Genomic DNA, 16,784 nt, shown 5'->3' on the forward strand with positions numbered 1-16,784 from the left:
GCTTCCAACCAATCCTCACAGCAAGCAACCCTCCTTACTTTCTGCTCTGGAGTTAAGAGCTTCGGAACGATTTTCGCGCACAATTTTTTCATTTCAAGTTTTTCTGTCAGAATTTCGTGAACGATTGTTTTAGGAATTGACAGATCTTCAGATATCATTCTAATTGTCAATCGACGGTCTTTAAGAACACAAGCCCGAATTCGTTCAACATTTCCCTCAGAACTCGATGTGGAGGGGCGTCCTGGACGAGGGTCATCTTTTACCTCTTCGCGGCCCTCCCGGAACCTTTTTAACCACTTGTTTACAGTTGGTTCCTTCAGAGAATTCTCCCCATAAACTTGTTCCAAACATTCAAAAATCTTGCGGCCATTCTTGCCAAGCTTTGCGAGAAACTTGATGTTAATGCGCTGTTCCTCAATCAGAGAGAGCTCCATACCGACGGCTGGTCGAATAGCGTGACTTTCAACAAGCGACCGTTAATTCCTACTTGCTGGTACAGCGTTTTCGCTTGAAGTCAGCGTCAAGTGGGTGGCATAGAGTGGGGGAACAACCGGGGCGCCCGTTTACGACGCCTTGATACACTGCCCCGATGTTTTTATACGTATTTTCCGGACAAACCACGTATATTGCATGGAGCTTCTGTAGCATTATGACCAAGTTTATACTCGTATAAAAGAATTACACGAATATCGGTTGAATTCATATCGGTATAAAATTGTAACGTCCCGGGTACTAGAACCAGGTATTTTACAGCACTTATGAAGCAAAGAGCGGCTTTTGCATATCAAGCGACTCGTTTTTACTATAACTAATTCTCAAAGAATGTGGGATCGTGGTGGCGTGTGGTTAAAGAGTGAAATCTACAGGCTTAATACCTTTCATTAATTAGGTTTATTCAAGTAATGATGAGAAAGAGAGTTATAATTAACAATTTCTTTAGTGAATATGAAAATGTATGTATGACTGAATTCTATAAGCAAATTGGAGTATACTAGACTTGTTGATATCGCAAATCGCAGAACGGTAGCTAACTACGAGGGTCATTCAATAAGTAAAGAGACAAATGGCTATAGCTCAAAAACGGTTTATTTCAATCTTTCAAAATTAAGGCTATTTTTCAACATAATCACCCCGCACAGTTATGCACTTGTCCCATCTTTCTTGCAGCTTCCTAATTCCCTTGGCGAAGAATTCTTTCGATTTACCCTGAAGCCACTTTTGCACCGCTTCCTTAACTTCATTGTTAGCAAATCTTTTTCCACGTAGGGCGTCTTTGAGTGGTCCAAACAGGTAAAAATCAGATGGGGCGAGGTCGGGACTATAGGCAGGATGAGGTAAGACCTCCCAACCCAATTCTTGAAGCTTATCACAGGTCAGCTGGGCTGTATGAGGGCGGGCGTTATCGTGCTGAAGAATGACTCCTTTTGACAAGAGTCCACGGCGTTTGCTCCTGATAGCTGGTCTAACTTTGTGTTCTAGCATCTCAGAGTAGTATTGGCTATTGATAGTTCGCTGATCTTCAAGGAAATCGCAATAGACTGGACCCTGTGAGTCCCAAAAGATGGTCAGCATCACTTTACCGGCGGAAGGTTGAACCTTGAATTTTTTGCGAACTGGAGAGGTAGTGTGTTTCCACTCCATACTCTGCCTTTTGGTCTCAGGGTCATAGTAATGGATCCAGACCTCGTCGCTGGTCACTATTCTTTCAAAAAAAGCGTCTCCTTCAATCAAACTTCGTTGCTTTAAGTCTTGACTAATGGAAAGCCTTGATTCTTTATGAGCGTCAGTTAGCTGTCTGGGAACCCATCTGGCACACGTTTTTCTGTACTTTAAATTGTTCTGAATGACATTGTGAACAGTTCCAACACTTACTTGAACTTCCTCAGCTATCATTTCAGCAGTAATTCTTCTGTTATCACGAATAAGTCCGTCAATCCTCGATTCCAACGAGGGACCAGAAACTTCCACTGGACGTCCACATCGGGGTTCATCACCTACACTTGTTCGGCCACTTTTAAACCGATCAACTCACTTGTACAAATTCGCACGGTTCATACAACTTTTACCGTACTGTATCAACATTCTAGAAAAAATTTCACTTGGTTTTACACCTTCTGTGACTAAAAATCTAATGACTGAGCGCTGCTCTTCTAAGGTGCAATCTTCTAGTGGACTTGCCATGGTGAATTGAAAATTTTGAGGTTATGTTGACATAAAATGATGAAACAGCTGATCAGAGTATATCCCAAGGTTGCCAACTAACACCCCTGAAAAGATTGTACACATTCATTGAATAGTTTTAAAATTATAGAATTTGTCTCTTTACTTATTGAACGACCCTCGTATAAAGGTACGAAGTGAAAATGAGATCTTAATGATCAACGCAAGTTTAAGAATTGGTAAGAATTAGTTATTAGAAATTGGTAAATATAAATGGTTTAGGACTTAGTAGTTATTAATTGTCAGGAATTGGAAAGAATTAGAAATTAGGAATTTGTAAACTGTGGCGACTTATCGCCTTACACTGACGAAGTGATCGAGTGTCGCGACTGTGCGCGGCGGAGCCTCTGTGTCTGCTACGGCCAAGGGTGTCCAACGAAATAAAATATTATTTCGTTCGCCTCGCTGACTGTATATTCTCTCTTTATCTCTCAGCTTTCGGGTTAGCGTAGCTCTTGAAGCGTACGTCGTGGACGTGGGTCCGTGATGAATCGCCGTTGAAGAGACGTTGAAATAATCCTATTTCCTCGCTGTAGTTGGTTAGATCGCGTAGATCGCGTAGATCCTTTACACGAATTATAAAATCTAAAATGTGCTCACCGCTCTTCATGTACGCATTCGCCAGTTCGCCGCGGTAATGATCGATGGTTCGTTGTGGTCCGAAGATGTCTTTCAGCAGGTTGCACAGTTCAGCGACGGTGTCTGCTTTTTCATCTTCGACGGCGGCGGTTGCGTGTCCACTCAAACGTCCAACAATGAGTTTCACCAGCGTGCGCAGGAATAAGTTGTCGAGCTCTTTTGCATGCCCGTGTGAATGTTAACAATGTCGGTGTAGTACCGTTGAACGTAGGCACCATCTTCACGGCTTCGTTTAATGTATAACTGACGGATTCGCCTCCGACGGTGATGCTCTGTACTTCCATTCTCGCAGGAAATTCCTCGGGAACGTCTATTTTCTTCGGGATTGCACCCTGATCGTTCTCGGCGTTCCGGATTTTTGCTAATAACGCCTCGTTCTGTCGACGAGCTTGTTCCAACTCACGTTTTTCGTCGTCGAGCTGTCTGGCTTCCCCGCGAAGACGCTTCTCCTTCTCGATTTGCTGTTCCTGGATGATCGCGACTTCATCCACACTCATTTGCTTCGTCTGTCTGGACCGGAGTTCCATCGCCATTCTCTGGGTCCCACCCAGTTGAGACGGCATATTGTTGACAGAATTCGCTCACTATAGGGAATAGTGAGTCTTCGCGGAATGCGCGGAAATAGTCAACTAGCACTTTGTCCGGAATTTCACGGTGCTGGTACACTTTTATGGCACTTTGCGTGTCTAAAATATCGTAGTTCAATAACGGCACTTCGCGTGACGATGTTTCCGTGTCCGTTTCACTGTCCAATGTCACTATTTCCGGCCCGAACACTTGCTCGAGAAACTCGTCTTCGAGGAACTTCAGCCTCCTCGCTTTTACTCGTCTTTTTTTTTCTTTTTTTTTTTTGGTTTAGAAAGACAGAAATCTTATTACGGACACCTGGGAAGATAGCCCAGGTAGTGTGGAAAGACTCACGCTTCCGGCGCCCCTAGAAGAAGGGCGGTTTCCTCTAGTAACTGTAGTTTAGAAATGTAGTAACGAATAATAAGTGTGTGATACTCGGTAGAGCGTACATAGAATATATGAGTGAAAGCGATGAATGGATGTATAGAGATGAATAAAGAGTGTATAACATATTGAACTCTACCGAATTTTTCTGAATGTGAATAGGTTTGTGCGTAACACGCTCGAAACTGGCTAGTTGCCAGTAATGTCGCTGTTGTTTCTTCTAACCATAACCAACTTGACATTCTTTTAGATGGCATTTACACAAACATGTTATCACCAGTTGATCCACTAAACGTATAATAAACTTTCACAAACAGATTCGCAGACAATACAAATTCTTTATATTTATGTACCAGGTGTAGAAGTATGAAACCGGAATTTTTTTGTAAAAATTGCACGTCTGTTATTTGAAAATTATAAAAAATATTTTACTCAAAATAGTCTCCATTGGAGTTTATACATTTTTCCTACCTCTTCGGCAGGTTATGAATGCCACGCCAAAAAAACAATTCTTCCTTTGAAGCGAACCAGTTGTCGAGCCATTTTCGTACATTTTCATACGAATCGAAGTGTTGTTCGACAAATGCATGTCCCAATGCTGCGAATAGATGATAATCAGACGGAGTCAAGTCTGGAGAATAAGCCGCATGCGCTAGTATTTCCCAATTGAACGCCTCGATCGTATCCGTCACCCGTTTTGCTCTGTGAGTTCGTGCGGTATCCACTTGTCCATTTTTTCATTTTACCAATTTCAGTTAGGTGTCGCAATATTGTTGTATGCTCAACTTCCATTTTGATGGCATGTTCCCGTGTGCATACAGTTGGATTCGCTTCCACCAATGTTTTTAGCGTATCGTTATTGACAGTCGATTTGGGTCTACCGCGCGGTTTATTTTGTAAGAAAAAATCTCCAGAAAGAAATTTTTCAAACCAACGCTGTACTTTACGGTTGTTAGCGGTATTCTACCCAAATACCTGGTTTATATTGCGTGGAGCTTCTGTAGCATTATGACCAAGTTTATACTCGTATAAAAGAATTACACGAATATCGGTTGAATTCATATCGGTATAAAATTGTAACGTCCCGGGTACTAGAACCAGGTATTTTACAGCACTTATGAAGCAAAGAGCGGCTTTTGCCTATCAAGCGACTCGTTTTTACTATAACTAATTCTAAAAGAATGTGGGATCGTCGTGGCGTGTGGTTAAAGAGTGAAATCTACAGGTTAAAACCTTTCATTAATTAGGTATATTCAAGTAATGATGAGAAAGAGAGTTATAATTAACAATTTCTTTAGCGAATATAAAAATGTATGTATGACTGAATTCTATAAGCAAATTGGAATATACTAGACTTGTTGATATCGCACAATATACATTGTTTTACAAAACAGTCTTAAATTTCTAATTACATAATCTTAACAGTTTTACGCACTTTACATGTTTAACAGTAAAAGAGTGGGAAAAACAATTGATTTCAAATTTAATTTTGTAACAGCTTAAAATAATTTGGATTATTCATTTGTACATCTAATACATTTTAGGCGAAATTAATTTTGACTTAATTTCAGATGTTCCTGATATATTATTCATAGGAGCACATTTAGGATCGGTATCCGGATAATTTTGAATAAAATAATTAATACTAAACTTCTGACCAGGATCCATACTAGAACGTGTTAAAATTTTACTAACTCCTTTTTAGATGGCAAATCACGCTCCTCATCATAATGCTCTTTCAATACAAAATTGTTCAATATAACAACAATCTTGTTTACAATGAACCGAGTATAACGAGCAGACATAAATGTGCGCAATCCCTCAGTTTGAACAGTCCAAAACCAATGCTGGATTTCACGCATTCCGTTATCATAATTCTTATTCCCAAATTTCCACGTGTAACCAAACGTTCCCTCATTACAAAAACAATATTTAAGAATCTTCGGCTGAGCAGAAACCCATCCCACCAACGGCGTCTTACGATAACCTTGGGCGTTTTGGCGCCAGACCCGCCGACGAACCGCCCAAACCGGTCGAACCACATTCCACCGTCGTGACTTCATCACTTTCGCCCTTTTCATCCGACGAAAGTACGATCGCCTCAACATCTTCCGCCTGGGACCCACACGAGCCATCATCCTCCGTCTTCGGAACCACGCACTTGTCAAGTAAAAATTAACTTGAAATAATAAAAAACTTTTGGGTCGTCCACCGTAGTGAACGATACCTTTATTTTATAAGTATACAAGATTTATTAAGTACAATATGGGATCGGACAGTATTTCGATGTTAAAAGTTTGTAGTAGGATTGACAACTGACTCGGATAGCTGGGCGTCGGTCTTTTATACTTGAGGTTCGGAGCCCCGGTGGGGACGCGTGACGTAGGTTGATAAGAATTCTTATTGTCAAATTCTTATCGTCACACACTCAACATACTCCCAAAACGGATGCTCAGCACTAACAAACAACAAACGATTTCTTAACGTATCATCACATACACGCTCCTCATTTGCAACAAAAATAATAGGACCACGAAAATACAGGGTGTCCCATAGGAAAATGCTGAAACTAATCAGCTGTCATTTTTTAATGCATGCAGTTATTGAGAAAACAAAAATTGTATTGAAAAGAGAAAAGTCTGCAGTTTTTATTGTATATTAATAAAATGTTTGTATATCAGTTTATTTTATTGATAAAAAGTAAAGAAAAAAGTGCTAATAATCACACAAACTAATGATAAATATTTTCAAAGTGCGCACCATCTGAATCTGTACAAAATTCTATTCTTTTACGAAAACTCGTAAAAACTTTCTCTAACATATCATTTTTAATGTTATTGACGATCCTTTTAATAGCTGCTATTAAATCTGGCACTGTTGTTGGATTTGTGGCATAACAATTGTCTTTAATGTATCCCCAAAGAAAGAAATCACACGGATTCAAATCCGGTGAGTATGGTGGCCATTCTAGCCCTCCTTGGCAAAATTTAGAGTATCCCAGACCAATGACTCGGCTGCCATACACTTTATGGATTGTTTCGAAGACCTCCTGAGTTCGGTGTGGCGTTGCTCCATCTTGCATGAAATAAAAATCTCTGACTAGGCCTCTTTTTTTTTGCATGAGGGAAGAATTTTTGTTCAAGAATTTGCTTGTAACTTTCACCAGTGACTGTCGAGTCAAAGAATTGCAGATAAATTCCTTTGATTGAGATCGCAGCCCATACCGTTATTTTTTCTGGATGTAAAGCTTTAGCCAGGGAAACGTTGGGATTTTCCGACCCCCAAAATCGATAATTTTGCTTATTCACGTAACCATTTAGCCAAAAATGTGCTTCATCCGTGTAAATTATGAATTTTTCATCAAGTTCTTCATTTTCAAACATTCCATTTATCGTCTTGCAAAATTCCACACGTTTCAACATAGCGCGCTCGGTTAGCAATTGATGAGATGTTATTTTATACGGATGCATTTTCAGAAAATATTTTAAAATCCTGTGTAATGTTGTTTTTGATATTTTAAGAGCTTGGGCAGCTTTCCGAATGGAAGCATTTGGATTCTGTTCGAAATAATTTTTAATTGCTTCAATATTTTCTTCTACAGTTATAGACGCAGAAGGACCTGGCAGATCGTGTCTACGATCTTGAATAGTTCCATACTGTATAAAATTATTGATAATTCTATGAAAAATTAAAAAAAAAAACATTATTTTACAGATTTATTGACAAAAAATGGAAATAACATAGCGCATAAATTTAAATAAGTAATGAATTTTTACCGTTTCAGTGTACTTTCGTTTGTAACTTTATGTGTTCCGTATTTAGTACGAAATCCTCTGTAAGCATTGCTATATATTGGGTTGGCAACTAAGTAATTGCGGATTTTTTTTTAGAAAATCAGACAATTTTTTCATGGAACTAAATAACTTTATTCTGTAATGTATTGCCCATTTTGATCAATGACCTTTTGCCATCTTTCAGGCAGCATCATAATCCCACGTTCATAAAACTTCTGGTTTTTATTAGCAAAAAACTGAATCAGGTACGACTTGACATCATCATCATTATTGAAATTTCTACTGAAGTGGTTGCGTGGTTCGAATACACGGATTAATTAACTTAAACTATTTTATTAAAATAAACACTTAACTATTTACAAACTAAACTAAGTACTAGAGACTACAAACTATTGCACAATAAAATTGGTCTTTGCACAAGATATGTAAACGCGCGTTGACAAGAGGACTATTGGAGTGTTCGGTGTGAGAGCTGGACATTGACTGCTTGATTGTACGTGAATCGGCCGATTTATATAGTCAATTGTTTTTCTCGAAATTTCTTGGTCGCGAACGTTCTAGCGCGTGGGCTCGCGAAGGTTCTTCCACGCTCGCGCTGTATAGCGAGCGTTCACGAATGTTTTTTTTCGCTCGTGCCGCATAGCGAGCGTTCGCGCGCGTCGAGAATTTTCGGCGGCGGTCCGCCACACTACCATTCAAGGAGTTTTGTAAAGATCGAAACAAAAAGTAATCAGATGGTGCAAGGTCAGGACTATATGGTGGATGTGGCAAAACATCCCAACCAAGCTCCAATAATTTTTGTCGAGTGACCAAAGATGTGTGTGGCCTTGCATTGTCATGATGGAATACAACACTTTCTCGATTTGTCAATTCGGGCCGCTTTTCTTCAAGTGCATTGTTTAATTTCGTTAGTTGTTCAATATAGACATCAGAATTGATCGTTCGGTTGGGTGGTAAGAGTTCAAAGTAGACAATTCCTTTGTAATCCCACCAAACTGATAACAAAACCTTCTTTTGATGAATATAAGCTTTTGATGTTGTTTGAGTTGGTTCACCTGGCTTACTCCACGATCTTTTCCGCTTGATATTGTTGTAAACAACCCATTTTTCGTCGCCAGTTATCAGTCGTTTTAAAAATGGATCATTTTCATTACGTTTCTTTAGCAAGTCGCAGCTGCTAATGCGTTGCGTTAAATGCGTTTCTTTCAGTTCGTGAGGAACCCATGTATCGAGTTTTTGAACATAGCCAAGTTGTTTTAAGTGATTTTCAATACATGTATGTGATACATGAAGCTTCTCTGCAATCTCACGTGTTATACTGTGACGATCCGAATCGATTATTGCTTTGATTAGGACGTCATCAACTTCAACTGGACGACCAGAGCGTTTTTCATCTTTGAGTGAAAAATCACCAGAACGAAATTTGGCAAACCAATTTTGACACTGCCGTTCTTTTAAGGCTTCGTCACCATAAACAGCACATAACTTTTTATGAGCTTGCGATGCGTTTTTCCCTTTGCGGAAATAAAAAAGCAAAATATGACGAAAATGTTCCTTTTGATTTTCCATTTTTCAACGAAGGCCAAACGAAAACTACGCAACCGATCAAAAAACTTTTTTTACTGATTGACAGCTGAATTGCCAACTATCAAATAACAAAATGTGTTTTACATTTGTACTACATCTGCCAACCTAAAAATTCAACTGAAGCCATCTACGAGTGAAATCCGCAATTACTTAGTTGCCAACCCAATATTTTACCTCTTGAAAAGAAGCACTCAATAAGATATACTTTCTCTTGCGTCGTTAAATGACTCATTTTGACGTGCGCGAACTTGTCCCAACCACAGCCAGAATAAAACTGCGGACGCTTATAAAGACAAAACAAATCATACGACGCTTTCTGAAGTTGTGGAAGAGGAGAAATAATCCTTTAGTTTCATGACACCCTGTACATTATCTTATCTTCCTTGCACTTAACAGGAAACGCATACCTCTTACCTTCCAATAACCTCTTAAGCATAGACTCTACATGGTACCTAATATCAAACTCTTCAAATACTATTACCTTATGATACTCTGACAATCCCTGAGAAGCAAACTTTCCAACACCAGGATAAAAAACAAAATGTAAATTCTCTCGACCAATCAACCGTTCAACCAAACTAGATTTCCCTACATTCGAGGGACCATGCAAATACAAAGCTTTACGCTTATGAAACCAAGGTCCAATTGCCGAATTCCACCATAGAGCACAATCTAAAGCCCAACCTGAATATATATTCTCACATCGTTTAAAACTACGAAACACCTTTCGATACGACATCCTATACTCACGATGGAAATTTTCCAAATATCGATACTTCTGCCAATGACTTGCAACAAATGGATCGGAATGCTTAAACTCTACTGTATGACGAGCCCAATGAACACACTGAAAGTAAAACGAAAAATCAGACACACGCAAACCAACATAATACAACCAATCTTACTTATATACTTTAAAACATTACGAGAAGATCGAACCGGTTGAATATCCAAAGACACACACTCATTAAAATAAATCTTACACATACTCAACATATCATGACAACAATACACCGACTTAAAATTTACAAATACATGATAATGATAACTTACGGTATGTAAACTTTGATCTTTTTCACGCCCAACACAGACTTGCAATCAATCGATAAAATACGAAGCAATGTCCTCACGAATACTACTGTAGGCATAAGGCAAACGAAGAGTAATAAAAAACTTGTGACCGCCTTTCTTACAGCAACATTTCTTATGCAAAGCCAAATTCTTTGACTCTATAGGTTGCTGCAATGCCGACGACAAAACTACAGAACGCTTCGAACACAACTTAACGTCTCTACCGTCCGACCCAGACTGCGCCGCACAATCCTATACGCGGGCCTTAGTAACTCTAGAGGCCCGCTGAGCGTCGTACCCCCACTCCCCACCCACCACGAATTCCACGAAATCCGGACAGTCATCGCACCCGACCGCCGACCGCATGAACCGTTCTAAATATAGCTCCTCAAGGTCACTCCTCGATAGATAATCTCCATCGACGTCCTCTTCCTCGAACCGGACAAGAAGATAATGACCATCGGAATATACTTCTCCATCTCCACAAGACATATCACGAAGATGAACAACATTTTCCAACAGCACCGAATAGGTAGGCTGCACATCCACTGCTTGTAAGTGTGAACCACTTTCAATCAGTGGATCAAGACTCCGAATAGGATTCATAATCTACAAAAAAACACACAATCATTCGTTACAATTAACAGTCGATACTATAATCAGTAGTGTGAACGCACCCTCCGGTCCGCAAACGGACCTCCGTTATCCGTTATCGAAAAATTGGGGATCACGTTTGCGCATGTCGAGGTTTTCTTGGCACGTTTCAACGCGGCGCGACTTTTGGTCCTTAGTGAGCACTTTCGGTACTATCTTAGCGCACACCTTCCGCATGCCGATATGGTTCGTGACAATATCATAAACTTGAGTTTTCGGAATATTTAACATATCGGCAATTAAACGAACATTTGATTGTCGGCCCGAGTTCAACAGTTCCCTCACTCGCGTCACATTGTCGGCTGTGGTGGTCGTGGATGGCCGTCCGGCGCGGTTGTCACGTAATATTCGTGAGAAAATAATAAAAATTGCTTTTGTTCTGCTAGCCGTAGCTAACAGTACGTTAGTTATTTATTTCACAAGTATAATAAGTACAATATAAGTATAATATAAGTAACTTCTTCGTGGCTGGTTAAAATGACGACTGACTCTGCTGTCTCCGGGCCTCCTTTTATACTCTGGTGGCCTGGGTATGGTAGGGTCCGGTGTGACGTAGTACTTTAGATAAGGATTTGGTTTGTTATCAATGTCACACTCTCATCGTATAAACTTATTTCCCAATCTCTACTTCCTCCGTTCCCCTTTCCCTGTTCTTTTTCTTCGATTGCCTTTGCTGTTTTTTCCGCCACGTGGCTAGGACCCACGCCATTCTCTTTATCCTTTGTTTCCTCTCCCTCGATCGTCCCATTGTTCTTACTCGCTACCCAGTCTTTTCTTGATACACTTATTCCCCTAACTTTATCGTAATCTAAACTATTGATACCTTTTGCGTCCTTGTACCTTTTTTTGTCCTTAACTTTCTCTTTCAACACCACTTCTGTCTCTTCTTCCGTCCAACACTCACCACGTACTTTTTCACAATGGCCGATCTCTTTAGCGTCTCTATTCGCCTCACCACGCCACCGTTTCCCCTTTCTCGGGCGCCACCGTCGCTCCCGTCTCCAATGTTGCCAACCTAATCTCCATCAACCTCTCGTTCCCATCTTGTCCGTTATTCTCATTGGCTACCGTTCTCGTGCTTACGCCAACTTCACTTCTCTGGATCTCCTTGATCCTCTTCTTCTCCTTTCCCCTTAACTCCTCTTGCTGTTCCTCTTCCATATCCCCATCTCTACTCCTCTTCCTACACTCCTCCGTCTCCATTCTCACTTCTAGCCTTTCCTCTGTCTTCTTTTCCTTATTCTCCTCCTCCCTTTCCTTCCTCGACGCACATATTACCGCGTCTTCTTCCTCTGCTAAATACTCCAGAGCCCAGCTCTTTTTCAGTTCGTCTATTTCCTCCTTTTCACCTCCTGTTTCTATTTCCTCATTCATCACCCTACTTTCCTCCTTGTTTATCTCTCCTTTATTTTCCTCCTCGCTTTCTCGTTCACTGCTGCTCATTCTTTCTCTTTCCATACATTTCCTTCTTCTCTCTCTGTTCCTTACTCTCCTCTCAACTCCTCCCCCCTTCACCTTCTCCTCCACTTCTACTTTTCCCCCGGTTATTGGCCAACCAGGGGAAACCTTTGTTTTCATCCAACTATTACTCGTCTATTTGTCCTCTTCTCCTCTTCCTTTATATTTACAAACAATTATCCGGTTCTACCACCTCCTATACACCTCAACTTATCCGCGCAAACTCAAAAAAACCGCAAAATAATATAAAAAAAACACTCGCATCGACGCTCGCACACCTCACTCACTCGCCGCCATCTTCTTCTCCTCGTTCAGTCCTACCAACCTATCCCCATTCACATCGGTCACCTCTCCACGTTCTTCCTTCTCATTGGCCAACTGCCCCGACACTTTACTAACTTCACTCCTCTTCTCTTCCCTAATCCTCTTCTTCTCCTTCCCCCTATGTCCGTCCTGTTGTTCCTCTTCTGCCTCCCTGTCTCTACTCCTCTTCCTACATTCCTCTGTCTCCATCCTTTCTTCTCTCATCTCTCCCTTTCTCTTCCCACAATGCTTTTCCTCCTCCTGTTCCTTTATTGACGCACTTATCACTGCGTCTTCTTCTTCCGCTAGATATTCCAGCGCCCAGTTTCTCCTCAATTCCTCTATTACCACCTTCTCTTTTCCTCCTTCTGTCCTTCTCTCCAACGCCTTACTCTCTACCTTCCTCACATCACCTCCATCTTCCTCGTCCAAGTCTTCCACTCTACTGCTCATTCCTCTTACACATTTCCTTTTTCTCTCTCTTTTCCCTTCACCCTTCTCCTCTCCTCCTTCCTTCGCCTCTCCCCCTCCTTTTATCTTTCCCCTGGTTATTGCCCAACCAGGGGAAATTTTCACTTTCATATACCCTTTATACGTCTATTTGTTGTCCCCTCGGCTCTTATTATTATTCAGTACACTCACTTATCCTTCTCCCACTCTCCTTCCACACCTTATTCTACTACAAACTAAATAAAACCACAACAAAACAGAAAAAAATCAGGTAGGTCAAACAGAACGCTGCTCACTCAATCGCCGCCATCTTTTCCTCACATCTCGCAAAGGACGCATGTCTTCCTCCACAGTTCACACACTTCTCCTTTTCACATACCCCATGTCTCTCATCCCCACACTTTCCACATAACGCCTTTCTTAATTTGCAAAATTTTTGCATATGTCCAAATCGCCAACAAATGTAACACTGCTTGACCTTTTCTATGTAAGGCCAAATTTTTACACCCATACGACCCTATCCCATAAGTAACGTAGTTAGTAACTTGTCACCTTTGAATACAATCAACAACGGTTCCTCCTCTTTTTCCCCTCTACCTCCTCTTCCTTCGTTCCTCGGACCCTTCCTCAATCTCTCCAGCACAAACTGTCCTTGTCCCAGCATCGCCTCCTCCCTCAGCTCCTCCATTGTCCCAAACCAGTCTCGTATCACTCCCTTCCTATACTTCATCCTCGCCGGAATGAATGCACCAATCGGCCCATCCCGTCTCTGGCGCTCTTCGATCACTTTATTTGCCTCCTCTCTTCTCTTACACATCACCTCTGCTCTGTTAAAACCAATCATCTTTATACTTCCCACTTTAACCCTCGTACCTTGTACATATCTATACAGCTTCATCATGTTAGTTTTCTTATTTTTCCTAACATGATTATTCTTTAAAAATATTCCTACCACAAACTCTCTTCCCGTATAATCCTCTTCGTATCTATTTGAATCGCACTCCTTCACTCTCTCTCCTTCTCTATCACCTTCTTCTTTCTTTATCCCTTTTCCACGCCACGTGCTCTTCTTCTCTACCTCTTCTTATATTTTCTGAAATTTATACCTGTCGTTATATTATACCTTGAGTACTACCGACTCCGTGATAACTGGTTTATTAATTCTTTCTTTCCTACCTTCCTTCTTACTTTCTGTACCGCCTTGCTCAATAATCACAATGTTTTCTTCACGCTTCTTCCTCTTGAACCTTTCTCCTTCACCCACGCTATCAAAATGAACGATTTTCGCATCCTTTCGTATTACCTCCTCCCTTCCCCGTTTCTCTTCCAGTGGCGCTGTAGCGCTCAGTGTTATTCGATTCAATGGCATTCAATTAAATTCGTAATGGCTATGGAGAGTGGAGAATGCAGTCTTAGATTTAGATATTGGGTCCATGGGGATCTGGTGAAAACCTGAGGCGAGATCCTAGGTGCTGAAGTATTTGGCACCTCCTAATTGGTCTAATGTTTCGGTAATATTCGGGAGAGGGTACGCATCTGATACAGTTATTTCATTTAATTTCCGATAGTCGATAATCATTCTCCACCTCAGCCTTCCGGAAGAATCAGGTTTTTTGGGCACTATCCAAAGGGGTGAATTGTAAGGGGATGTGGATGGTTGAATAATGTTGTCACGGAGAAGAGTATCGACTTGTTTTTTTATCTCTTCCTTATGGACCGGGAGAAATCTATAATGCTATGTGTTTATTGGTACGTTATCTGTTGTGTTAATTGTGTGTTGTGGGACATCAGCCGCTTTTAACCTATCCGTAGGGAGATGAAACTGATATGGGAATTGGTTTATGATTTCTAAGATGCTTGTCTTTTCCTGTTCTTGGAGGTGACTCAAGTCTACTAATTTGAGCAATTCGCTCAGTCTCTGGGCACGATCAACTGATTCGTCTAAAGCCGGGTTTCTTGTCCGCGAAGAACGGAATGCGGGGGGTCGTGAGTCAAATTCCACAAGTTCAATTTGGGGTATACTAAGGCTGACGTGATCAAACGTAGAATTTATAGCAAATAGTTTAACTAGACCGTTTTGTTGGGTGGCTAGGACTTCCCCTATGAAAATGCCGGGACCTGCATCAATCCGTCTGACGTAGCCAGAGAGGTTGTTACTTTTCGTCGGGACCGAGATTAAAACTTTAGTTCGACGGGGCATATTATATGACGAAAAGGAGGAGGTAAGTGAGTTGTTCGTATTAATTTCTACAATACACGGGAAATTCTCTGCGAATTTGAGCGTAGCTCGTTGTTTCTGCAAGAATGAAACTCCTAAAATACCGGCTTCTCTAATAGGAAAATCATTATCGACTACCTGAAAGTGAATGGGAACGTCGTAGATGGGAATGACATCACCCCGAGTAGGAACCGTTCCAGAGCCAACACCGGTGAGGTGATATATTATATCCGTGTTAATTCGCAGATCGGGTTTTAATTCCTTCCGTTTTATTAAATTAGGCTGTGAACTAGTATCTACTAAGAAGTTAACAGTACCGTCCTGAAAATACTCGTGTGACAACGAAACAACGGGTGATTCTGCAACGCGATCTAGGTTGGTTTCGCAACAGACACGGTGGATTCGGCGCGAGCAATCAGGGGTGGTCTCCGTGTCGCGCCCGCCGTTGGGGCCCCCTTTCAGTTTAAATCCCCTCGAATATCAACGGTCGGAGTAATTAAGGATTTTGGTTTCTCCCAATTTCGATCGTTATTTCCTCCCCGACGCGGCAGGTATGGGTGACTCCTCCCTTCATAGTTCCAGCGTCTAACTGTATCGCGGTTTAATTCGCGGGGTCGACGGTCCCCTCGCGTAAAACAATTAGCGCGGATATGACCGGGTTTCCCGCAACCGAAACATTTGCGCTCGTCCGTTCGTATAGTTAAAACTTTTGGGCGATCACTATAATCGTACGTGTTCCTTGGAGTTTTCGCGGGTTTCATTTGCGCGTCTATCCTAGAAGCTATTTAAATGACAGTCTTTAAATCCCGTACGTCGTCTTTCGAAATAATGCCCGATCCCTGTTAAAATAGATCGTACTCCCTCAAATACCTGCGGATCGTATATTTTCCGAGCTGCCTGTAAACCGTTTTCTAAAATATATCGCACCCTAACTCCAAATTCGTCACTCGTCTCATGTTCGTTTCGACGCAGTGTTTTGAGTTCGTCCTGTACATTGTCTATGTCGAATCTATGGCTGTACGTGGATTTTAATGAATCAATAACCTCTTCTACGGTTTTGGGTTGGCTACTAACGCGGGGGTCCATGCGGTTACGTATAATAGCTAGCAGGTAATTTTCATCACCGGTCTTGACCAAGGAATCGGCTAATCGGCACTGGGAAATGAAATGGTATACCAGGAACGGCTTACCATTAAAGTGGGGAATGAGATTCGCGATCACATCAAAGGGTATGCGCGACGCGGGTTCCGGGGGAGCTGGTGTTATTTTGGGAACAATATCATCGGTGCATTTAGATCCAGGTAGTGTCAGGGTTTGATCGGAAGCTACATTCGAAGAAGAGGGTGTCGCGTTGAGTTCCACGTCACCCGGATGTGTGAGCGCGTTAGTTACGTTATTACACGGGGTGGATCCGCCATCAGATATACTTCACGTTT

The 16,784-nt window shown here is 41.4% G+C and overlaps 3 protein-coding genes across 6 annotated transcripts in view; 2 read left to right on the forward strand and 1 right to left on the reverse strand.

Annotated features, from left to right (window-relative positions):
- The window catches only part of LOC143264509 (uncharacterized), a 169,951-nt gene that overhangs the window by 67,982 nt on the left and 85,185 nt on the right, over window positions 1-16,784 (forward strand). The gene's annotated exons all lie outside the window — the stretch shown is intronic.
- LOC143264507 (uncharacterized) overlaps window positions 1-16,784 on the forward strand; it is a 53,810-nt gene that overhangs the window by 26,161 nt on the left and 10,865 nt on the right. Inside the window, exons 2-4 of one of the 3 annotated variants that reach the window (XR_013038247.1) lie at window positions 15,223-15,352; window positions 15,468-15,559; window positions 15,630-15,723. Coding sequence is in view for 1 of the 3 variants with exons in the window: in XM_076531985.1 (XP_076388100.1) it covers window positions 5,751-5,981 (231 nt within the window). In the remaining 2 variants the exon portion in view is untranslated. Of the gene's footprint in view, window positions 1-5,750; window positions 5,982-15,222; window positions 15,353-15,467; window positions 15,560-15,629; window positions 15,724-16,784 lie in introns of all 3 variants that reach the window. The other 2 variants (XR_013038246.1, XM_076531985.1) reach the window with 2 other exon arrangements.
- LOC105663682 (uncharacterized) lies at window positions 5,980-7,784 on the reverse strand. Its single transcript, XM_076531969.1, has 3 exons — window positions 7,775-7,784; window positions 7,590-7,695; window positions 5,980-7,491 (listed from the first exon to the last, which is right to left on the reverse strand). Exons 1-3 carry the CDS (start codon window positions 7,782-7,784, stop codon window positions 6,840-6,842), a joined length of 768 nt encoding a protein of 255 aa, XP_076388084.1. The 3' UTR covers window positions 5,980-6,839.

The sequence above is a fragment of the Megachile rotundata genome, chromosome 5 (genome assembly GCF_050947335.1).
Source record: "Megachile rotundata isolate GNS110a chromosome 5, iyMegRotu1, whole genome shotgun sequence".
Classification (NCBI taxonomy): Eukaryota; Metazoa; Arthropoda; class Insecta; order Hymenoptera; family Megachilidae; genus Megachile; species Megachile rotundata.